At 43.3% G+C, this 11,125-nt stretch overlaps 1 protein-coding gene across 1 annotated transcript in view; it reads right to left on the bottom strand.

The window, feature by feature from the left end:
- Positions 1-1,908: 1,908 nt before the first annotated feature.
- kpnb1 (karyopherin (importin) beta 1) overlaps positions 1,909-11,125 on the bottom strand; it is a 52,133-nt gene continuing 42,916 nt past the window's right edge. Inside the window, exons 21-22 of the mRNA XM_056287818.1 lie at positions 6,589-6,750; positions 1,909-3,961 (exon numbers count right to left, since the gene is read on the bottom strand). Coding sequence (XP_056143793.1) covers position 3,961; positions 6,589-6,750 — 163 coding nt within the window. The 3' untranslated portion in view covers positions 1,909-3,960. The remainder of the gene's footprint in view (positions 3,962-6,588; positions 6,751-11,125) is intronic.

The raw sequence follows: 11,125 nt of genomic DNA, 5'->3' as shown, positions 1-11,125 counted from the left end.
CACTCCTTCGTTGTCTTGGCTGTGTGCTTAGGGTAGTTGTTGTGTTGAAAGGTAAACCTTCGCCCTAGTCTGAGGTCCTGAGCGCTCTGGAGCAGGTTTTCATCAAGGATCTCTCTGTAATTTGCTCCATTCATCTTTCCCTCGATCCTGACTAGTCTCCCAGTTCCTGCTGCTGAAAAACATCCCCACAGTATGATGCGACAACCACCATGCTTCACTGTAGGGATGGTATTTGCAAGGTGATGAGAGGTACTTGGTTTCCTCCAGACGTGACGTTTGGCATTCAGGCCAAAGAGTTCAATCTTGGTTTCATCAGACCAGAGAATCTTGTTTCTCATGTTCTGAGAGTCCTTTAGGTGCTTTCTGGCAAACTCCAAGCGGGTTTTCATGTGCCTTTTACTGAGCAGAAGCTTCCGTCTGGCCACTCTACCATAAAGGCCTGATTGGTGGAGTGCTGCAGAGATGGTTGTCCTTCTGGAAGGTTCTCCCATCTCCACAGAGGAACGCTGGCGCTTTGTCAGAGTGACCATCGGGTTCTTGGTCACCTCCCTGACCAAGGCCCTTCTCCCCCGATTGCTCAGTTTGGCTGGGCAGCCAGCTCTAGGAAGAGTCCTGGTGGATCCAAACTTCTTCCATTTATGAATGATGGAGACCACTGTGCTCTTCAGGACCATCAAAGCTGTAGAAATTTTTTTGTACCCTTCCCCAGATCTGTGCCTCGATACAATCCTGTCTCGGAGGTCCACAGACAATTCCTTTGACTTCATGGCTTGGTTTCTGCTCTGACATACACTGTCAACAGTGGGACCTTATAGAGACAGGTGTGTGCCTTTCCAAATCATGTCCGATCAATTGGATTTACTACAGGTGGACTCCAATCAAGATGTAGAAACATCTCAAGGATGATCAGCGGAAACAGGATGAACCTGAGCTCAATTTTGAGTGTCATAGCAAAGGGTGTGAATACTTATGTACATGCAATATTTCAGTTTTTTATTTTTAATAAATTTGCAAAAATTTCTACAAAACCTTTTCACTTTGTCATTATGGGGTATTGTGTGTAGATTGATGAGAAAAAAACGGAATTTAATCCATTTTGGAATAAGGCTGTAACATAAAATGTGGGGAAAGTGAAGGGGTGTGAATACTTTCCGGATGCACTGTAGATGGTGGTAACGACATGCTGCCAAGTGGCCAGCACATCACAAGGAGAATGGAGGAGTGTTCAGTGCAATATAGACTTTATTAGCTCACTAAAATTGAATAAGAAATAGAAAGACTGGCTTTAAATTATCACAATTCGGTAATAACTGATTTGCCAGGTTCATCATGTCAACACAGTGAGAATGTTTTCCATGTTGGAGCAGTCCCAAGCTTGAACTGCTGCGGGTCAACAGAAGGAAAAAAAAAAGAAAAGAAAAGAAAAAAAGAAAGAAAAATAAAAGATAAAACAGCTACCAAGGTTAGACTCAGTTCACTTTCAATACCAAATATGATCCCAGAACTGAGACTCGGCCTATTTACCCTTAGTTCCCTCATCAAAGATCAGATACAACAATCTCTCCTGTTGGCCTAGGTTTGAAATGAGTAACATAAACTTGATGAACTAGCAGCTGAAAATCAAGTCGCCCCCACCCCCCAACAAGACAGAGCACCATGTGTTCATCTGGTAATTGAAAAATCCAAGCAAAACTTAAAAACAATTTACACAGTCCACCAGAAAACATGCCCCATGTAGCTCCAAGGCAGCGAGTCAACTGAGCCGCTGCCTAAAGATGAAACCAGGTCTGACTGACATGCAGTCATTTGTCTGGCATTCAACAATATACAAAAAAATAAGATGTGGGAGATGGCTACCAAAGGCTGGAAAAATAAAAGAATCAGACCAAATCACCAGAAATGCTTGGGGAATGTTTGATATCATTTTATTGTTTTTTTTTTCCTTTATTTTTCATAGCAATGGAAAAATATAACCTTATACAAACGTCTTCAATTCTCAATTTTAATTTTCAAACAAGCAAATGGTGAGTGACCCTTTCCCAAACCAAGTGCAGCGGGGGAGGGGGAAAAAAGAGAAAGAAAAGGGGTAAAAAAAAAAACAAAAAAAAACCTACCAGCAGAGAATTGAAGCATCTCCAAGCACAATGAACCCAATTTGACTGGTCGATTGGGAACAGCAAGGATATCGACAGCCATCTTCTCCCTGGGCAGACATGATTCGCATACCTGGCCAGGTAGCTGGCCTGTCACAGCCTTGCCACTGAGCTAGTCTCCCCAATTTGGCACTCTCCTCTTGGCCCTATCTCGGGCCAAAGTAAGTCAGAAAAGGAGATTTTCCCAAGTGATACGTTTTCGTTAAAATTTTAGTACTTGAATTTTCTTTAAGAGCATTCCTCTTGATCTTTGGAATCCTCACCGATGCTTTAGTCCAAGGCTGTTCTGTTTCTAGGAGTCGCAAGCAGCAAATCCCAACAGCTCCAATTCATGAGAATCCGTGACGCGTGCACACTAGACAAGAGAAGCAACTCAGAATGCCGCTGAAAAAGATAACACAATGTAAAATAAATCCCCCACAGGAAAAACTAAAACAGGTAGAGGTGTTGTCAGTGCCAACAGACATCTGCCAAGTGCCTGGTGCTACAGACACTAACCTGCCTGTCTGTCTGTCCCAGTTGGAAAAGACACAGATCTAATAGTGAAACATGTCTTATCAACCTTCCTATTGTTTAGATTCTATTTTTTTTAATTTTATTATTATACCTTTTAACAGCAAACTCAACCATAACCACCACCTCCTTAAATTTTAACTTTTTAACCAAGTTTTAGGAATGACAAAAATGCATCATTGTTGGCAAACACAACCCATGAAAGTGGGTCTGGGCCCCCTTAGAAAGAGTGAAGGTGGATGAGTGGTAGTCATGTTGAGTGAGGGACATTTCTAGCAGGCATCTAAGAGAAAGCCACACTCCATCTTTCTTACATGGTTTTACTGTCTACAATCCTACTCTGGTCCAAACTCACAGTCCTATTCAGAGCATCTTTGCTGTACTGGGGTTTCTGCGACAATGTAAGAGTGGTTGGAAGATGAGCAGATGAGAAAAAACAAAACATCAAAATGAAGCATTAAGTAATCCACAGACCAGAAAGCAACTTAAGTCCAAACATCCGTGGAGTATTTTCTTCCTTATGTCATTTTTGAATTCAAAAGTCCGTTTTCTCTTTTTGTTGTTGTTTTTTTAAATTCCAAACAACCCCCAACACCCCATGTTTCATCTCTAGTCACTGTTGATGTTTGTAGTTGGTCTCTGGTTTTTTGGGTTCCAACCCAACTTCCTACAGGGAGGCGAACTGCTTGGTGATGTGTTGTATTCTAGCAACAGATCATTGCTGACTACTACATGTTAGTTTAGGCTTGTCTAAGCCAGAGCTATACAGCCAGCCCCACTACAGTGAGGGCGCAAAGGGGGAGCGTGGGAGGTTCAGGATTCGGTGGGCAGTTTGGGTTAGAGTTCACTTGTGGGGCTCCAGGGAAAGTTTTTCTAATTATTTTGGAAAAGGTGTGAGCGGGGGTGGGGTTCTCATCTTAGTCCAGATACAGTACAGTCCACAGGGCATCAAAGAAGGGTGGGGGTGTTCAAAGGTCAAGACAGGTGGGAGTTTCAGGGGGTTCAAGGGTCATTTAAAATGACCCAAGGGGCAGGTGTAGGGGGGAGCCGCTGCTAGTCTGCTGGCGACTGCTGGAATTGTACTCAGAAGGTGGTGTGATGTCAATCATCTCTCTCGTTCACACGTTTCTCGCTTGTGCTCTCTCGCTCTCTCACACACAGACACTCATCTCAGCACACACTTGGCTTCTGCTTTGACCTGGCCACACGCGCAAAAGACAGAAGATTTAATTCCAGTGGGGCAATTTTTCCTCATTGTTCACTGATGTCGATCTCTCTCCTGACCAGCAGTGCATCTGAGGAAGAACCCAGAAGAGCAGAGAATTGTGAGATGGTCTGAGTATTCTCATAACATTCCAACATACATGACGAGTAATCAGAAAAAATGATTTACTGAATGATACTGTAATAAAAAATGTCTGCCATCAACATAAATTGCCAATAGAAAACTAGCTACAGAATTTAGCTGTGGAGCTTTGTGATAGGAATGCCAACAGAAATCTTTTTAACTGCAAACCTAGATGCATTTACTACAATAAAGCATCCAAAACATTCTTAGTTTTACTGCTATACCCAGTACTATACTGAGTGCTACTTTCTCAAATATTAAAATTCAGAATCAAATATGGATATTTCTACAAATACATTAACATTTACATCAAACAAATTTTTACACAATATGCATTTTGAACTATATTTTCTCTTTACTTAATTTGATATATTTAGAATTTTGCTCATATATCACATTTATTCTTTTATATTTAGGAAAAGTCAAGGAACGCCAATGGCGAATCTGTTAACCAGCCTTTATTCACACATGGCTAGACAGCGGAAACCAACGCAATAGGACTCAACATGAATTTTCATCAGGGTGTACCAAACAAAAGGGGAGAAAATGAGAAAAGAGGGCATTAATTTCAGAGGCATTAAAAAATGCTGTCAAAAATCTGGCATACAGTTTACAGCAAATAAAACTTGTTTTCTACACCATTACCAGACACAACATTCGCAAATACGCAGCTTTTCTCCATCATTTTACCTGTCACACTCAATAGTCAAATTGGCCATATGTTCACATAGGCCTAATTTTGGTCGTTGTTGCCATTTCTAGTTGACATAGTATGATGGAAGACAGCAACGGAACTAATATCTTTTTCTTTTCTTTTTTTTAATTTCCCCCCTTTTTCTCCCCAATCTATCCGGCCAATTACCCAACTCTTCCAAGCCACCCCAGTCGCTGCTCCACCCCCTCTGCCGATCCAGGGAGGGCTGCAGACTATCACATGCCTCCTCCGATACATATGGAGTCGCCAACCACTTTTCACCTGACAGTGAGGAGTTTAGTCAGGGGGTCAGGGGGACGTAGCGCGTGGCAAGATCACACTATTCCCCCCCAGTCCCCCCCGAACAGGTTAGCGCATCCTCTGACCAACCAGAGGCGCTAGTGCAGCGACAAGGACACAAAGCCACATCCGGCTTCCCACCCGCAGACACGGCCAATTGCGTCTGTAGGGACACCCGACCAAGCCAGAGTTAACACGGGGATTCGAACTGGCGATCCCCAGGAACTAACATCTTAATCCATCCTATCAATTTTTCTACTAAAAGAACGTTAAATAGGAAAATTAAAAGCACATTGAAATGACATTTAAAATGTAAGTAATAAACCTGATTTATGAGCAAAATAAATAAATCAAATCAAGTACAGACAAAAGTTTAAAAAACATTGGCGAAAATTTTTTTTATGTGAATTTTAATGTATTTATATATTGATCTAAATTTGATGCTAGTTTTTAATATTAGGAGAATGTGGCACACAGGGACACATATAGATACCAACTTAAAACCTTAAAAATGTTGAGTATCTACATATATTCTATAAAAATAATGATTCTTCAGTATAAGTTGAACATTTTTTTCATTGCTTCATAAGATGTATGACGTAGCTGGCTTAAACGTAAAGCAGTTTGACAAGTTGTGTTGTAAATTACATATAAAATGCAGAACTGGATATTTGGAGAATGCCACCCCTCATCCCTTTTTTCCAGCAACTTAGAAAAAAGATCTAAAGCTTGAAGGGCAAGCTCACCCAATGTTTTTTCATTTTAAAACTACAATATAGTGTACATGTGTAGGTCTCAGATACTGTGGTAGGGGTATACATCACTTATTCAGCGTGGTGCATGGTTTCTCATCACAGACCACAATGCACACATACCTTCTGTGTTTGAGTACTTTTGTCATCAAGTGTTCAGGCGCTTTTAAAGAAATTTTGGTCAGTTCAGAGTTTGGTCAGCTTGTGACAAGGTATATTTTGTAGAATTAGTGGTCAGGTTTGGGTTAGAAATAGCTTAGGTTTAGGTTTAGGTTAGTTCTCATGAGGTGAAAGTTAGGAATTTAGAGACAAATGCAGAAAGAAGAGTCCAAGAGCAAGTAAGTGAATGTGTATGTAAATGAGTGAATTCATTTTGAGTTTTATTGTGAATGTTTGTGTGAGATGCATTTTAGCATCATCTTAAAGTCAAGAACACACAGGCACTGGTTTATGCTTATATAAAATTCCTGCATGGGCATCTAGCGTTAACTAGATGCACATCTGCTCAGCACACTGCTTCTATTCTGCAGCAAGAATGCTCCTACAGACTAGCAATATCTTCTTTTTTTTAGGGGGGGGGGGCAATAGCAGTGCTAGAAAAAGTACTTTTCAGATTTGAAAAGCATCTGGCTTGAAAGTACATTACAACATTTTAATTCGTGAAAGAATGAGTTTTCACTTGGGTGCATGATAGTCAATGTTTTTCTATGTTTGCTTGGGTTTTGTTCAGTTTGTCCCGAGAAGGACTGTTAGTGTTGACTATTATATATGTTTAAGAGTAAGAGTTTTAATTGGTTTTTGTGTGCCTTTCTGTGTGTCTCCACTGACCAGGCTTGGCTCTTAAGTTTGCGGAGCTCCTTGGTGGCCCAGGTTGCCAGAGTCTTCGTTCTGGAGGTCTTAGAGCGACGGCCCTCTGTCAGCAAGTCATTGATGAGTGGACGCACCTCCACCAGCTTCATTACGTCCTTACCAAAGGCTGTGCACAGGTCACTGAGGACGAGCAAGGAAAGAAATTTAACAACTTTGCAAACACACAAAACTCACTTAAAATGAGAATGAGGAATTTTGCAAACTTAAATATACAAAAAAAAAAAAACCAGATTTCATGCAAAACCGTTAAGACAAAAGTCCATGTGATAGCTTGCCAGAATAATGGCATCCTGGTCAGAATTTGCAATCGCAGTCTTGTACTGCAGTCGCACTTGGGATAACAGAGTGCACGGTGCAGCAACGCTAACAACTGAAATGACTGCTAACTACATTTTAGATAATTTGTATTCTTTATAAAATAGTGAAAGATAATGAAATGTTAAATTACTAGACAGGCATCAAAATGACAGAGCATAATACATTGGCAATCGAGTTGGTATATCTTTTACCACAACTACGAATGCATGATTAGTGCGGCTAGCAGGCTAAATTTACATGGCCATTATACACAAATCAATCTGCAGTGTTGCCTTTTTGTTAAATTTGTTAAATACAGCACTTTTAGCACGTCAAATGTCATTTAAACTGGAGGTTAAGAAACTGATGGGTTTCGTGACAAATTAAGCTCCAGTGAGGACACATTCCATCTTTCCAGCACGTCTTCAACTGTCTGGACAGGTAGTTGTCAGGGAACACGAGCAGCAGCTGTAGTAAGGGTAACAGGATGTTACAGAATACAAATCTTTTCCTGTGCAACACTAATGTTCCTCTCCCCAGCAACGCCCTCCAGCTCCTCCTGGGGGATCCCAAGGCCAGATTGGACAAGTAGTCCCTCCAGTGAGTTCTGGGTCTCCTCCCAATTCAACTTGCCCAGAAAACCTCACAAGGAAAGGGCCCAGGAGGCATCCTAATCAGATGCCTGAACCACCTCAACTGGCTCCTTTCGACGCGAGGAGCAGCGGCTCTACTCCGAGCTCCCTCTGGATATCCCAGCTCCTCGCCCTATCTCTAAGGCTGAGCCCAGACACTCTATGGAGGAAACTAATTTCAGCCGCTTGAATCCGCGATCTCACCCTTTCGGTCAATACCCAAAGCTCATGACCATAGGTGAGGATTGGAACGAAGACTGACAAGTAAATTGAGAGCTTTGCCTTCCGGCTCAGCTCCCTCTTCACCACAACGGTCCAGTACAACATCCGCATTACTGCTGATGCTGCACCAATCAGTCTATCCATCTCCTGCTCAATCCTACCCTCACTTGTGAACAAGACCCCGAGATATTTGAAGTCCTTCACTTGAGGCAACAACTCATCCCGAACCCGGAGGGAGCAAGCCACCATTTTCCGGTAGAGAACCACAGCCTCAGACTTGGAGGTGCTGACTCTCATCCCGGCCATTTCACATTCAGCTACAACCCCCCCCCCCCCCCCCCCCGTGTGCACTGGAGGTTGTGTTCTGATGAAGCCAACAAAACTACACCATCTGCAAGGAGCAGAAATGCAATTCTAAGGTTCCCAAAATGGACACACTCCTCACTTTGGCTGCACCTTGAGATCCTGTCCATGAACATCACAAACACAATCGGAGACAAGGGACAACCTTGGCCGAGTCCAACGCCTACCGAAAACGTGTTTGACTTTGTGCCGAGAATACGGACACAGCTCTCACTTTGGTTATACAAGGACCAGATGGCTTGTAGCAACTGCCCCAGTTCCCCATCCTCCCGCAGTACCCCTACAGAGTGCCCCGGGGTACATGGTCGTAAACCTTCTCCAAGTCCACAAAACACATGTAAACTGGGTGGTTAAACTCCCATGCCTCCATCAGCACTTCCGCAAGGGTAAAGAGTTGGTCCGTTGTTTCTCAGCCAGGTCGGAATCCGCATCATTTCTCCTGGATCCGATGTTTGACAATCAGTCGGAGCCTCCTTTCCAGCACCCTAGAGTAGACTTTCCCAGGGAGGCTGAGCAGTGTGATTCCCCAATAATTGGAGCACATCCTCCAGTCCATCAACATACATACAATTACATACAACTGAATAAATCAATTCTCCGTAACTGTGCACTTTATTACCAGTCATTGGTAATAAAGTGCGCAGTTACAGTGACACAAGATTCTGTAGCAACGGATATCCACACATCGCATGTTATTGCTATCCTACCCGCTTTCCTCAATGATTCCATGACTTTTGATTTTGGTTTTGTTGTAGAGTGAGGGTATCGCAGTGTCGGTGGGAAAAAAAAACGTCGAGATGGGATATTGTATCTTGGCTCCAAAGTGCGCAGCATAGCGCCAAAGCTCTGGTTCTCAATGACTGAGATGGGGCACAAATCGTTGGCAATAAAAGTTGCGATCGACTGTGATTAACTTCGCCCTTTCCGAGTCTGGTGGAAGTTTTGATATCACTTGTTCAATTGTTCGCTGGTTGGCAGCAACTACAACCAGCTGTTTTTCCTCCAACTCCGGGTGGAAATGTGAAATATAGTTTCTCGTGTTTGTTTTGTTCCCAACATATTTTAATTTAGTTAGACACAACTTGCACAGTGTGGCTCTTGTCTAGGTCCCTTTTCCCTTCAACTTAATAGAAGCCAAAATGTTTCCATACGCTGGGTTTTTTTTTTTTTTATTTCCCCCCTTTTTTCGCCCCAGGTGTACTTGGCCAGGACACATACCCACATCTGGCTTCCCACCCGCAGACACGGCCAATTGTGTCTGTAGGGACGCCCGACCAAGCCGGAGGTAACACAGGGATTCGAACCAGCGATCCTCGTGTTGGTAGGCAATGGAATAGACCGCTGCACCACCCGGACGCCATACACTGGTTTTTACGCCAGAGGGTGCTGGTTGGATTGTATCCAACATCAGTTGCTCACGCTCAGCCACCCTCACCAAAACTGAAGTAGTAGCCTAGCTTAGAACGTAAACACGTCCGTTACATTTCACCATCCAGTTGGTTCAGTAGCTGTAAGGAGTGTACAGCCCAGTCAAGAATTGAGCTTTAAATTTCCGATTATTGAGCTTTCTGCATCGAGACAATCTTTTATGAGAGAATCTCAATGCATCTAAGAATCGATTTCTCATTATTGACCACATACCTGTGTGCAGGGTCCGAAATTAACACTCGCCACCTGCCAAAGACGAGTAGATTTTCTGATTGGCGAGTAAATCTCAGAAGCCTACCCGCCAAATGGCAAGTAACAAAAAAAGTGAAATCCAACCACTTAATCCCCCCCATCTCTCTCGCTCTCTCTTGTTAGCAACAGCAATAACATAGCAACAACAATAACAGAAATGAACCAACCAAAATGCATTAGAACAATAACAAAGCAACAGCCATAACAGAAATGAACCAATCAAAGTGCATTAGAATGTTGCTAGACGCTACTGGAGGGTAACATTACGCACACACTCGAGAGGAATAACGACAGCAGCACCCGTCAAACTTGGTACTAGCCTACTCTATTCTTTTAACTAACGTTAGTGAGCAACACTAGTTACGTGGCGATATTTAGAAGGCGCAAAACCACCATCAAAAAGACAACCGTGCCCCGAAGAGGAGGCACCAAACCGAAAAAAAAGAAAATTTAGTGAAAAGTGGAGGTATGACGATAAAGGAGCTGCGAGAGGCTGGCTGGAATATAACGCACAGACCGTAATAATGAGTTGCTCCGTCTGTCGCCAGTATGCCAAAAACCGTAGTCATTCATTTGTCATCGGTAACAAGATAATGAAGGTAGAAAACATCAAGGAACATGATACCTGCAGATGTCACATTACCTGTATGAATGTCTCTCGAGCTCAATCGGAGCCTCTCCTCGCAACATCCTCCGTAAAGGTGCCAACAGCCATGTCTGAGCAGACCAGCATGAAAATCTCTCCGACTTCGAATCGATGTGCAAGTAAGTGAATTTAGTTGTCATCTCAAAACATCCTTATACAGCGTAAACAAAGTGCTGGCTGTAGCTAATGTTAGCCAGCTAGCACTAGTTTGCGACACCTAGTCTGCACTAACGTTAGCTGTGTGCTAGCTTCAACACCATGAAACAGGTTAAAACTGATTGGCGTGTCGGCGGTGGTGTAGCGTTCAAACCATCGGCTTTGTGTCGATGCAGTTGCCCACTGGGGCACGCGCCCCGGTCTCGTCAGATCCGACTATGGCTGGACTCGATGAAGCAGCAATAATTGGCAATGCTGTCTTCGGGAGGGGGGCGGAGTCGGCTTGTGTTTGTCACATGAATGCGTCTCTGGGTGTCAGAAAAAGCAGTGGTTCGGCCTGGATTCGCCTTGTCACAAAAGTGGCGAGGCGTCTCCTTCGAGACTGCCAACCGGAGAGATGCAGTTGCCGAACACATGCAGTACGAGGGTGGATGTCTGAACTAAAATAGAGATCGATTGGCCACTAAATTGGGAGGGTAAAAAAAAAAAACTCAACTCA

Source organism: Lampris incognitus, chromosome 10 (assembly GCF_029633865.1).
Source record: "Lampris incognitus isolate fLamInc1 chromosome 10, fLamInc1.hap2, whole genome shotgun sequence".
Lineage (NCBI taxonomy): Eukaryota > Metazoa > Chordata > Actinopteri > Lampriformes > Lampridae > Lampris > Lampris incognitus.
This window is presented reverse-complemented; position numbering and strand designations above follow the sequence as displayed.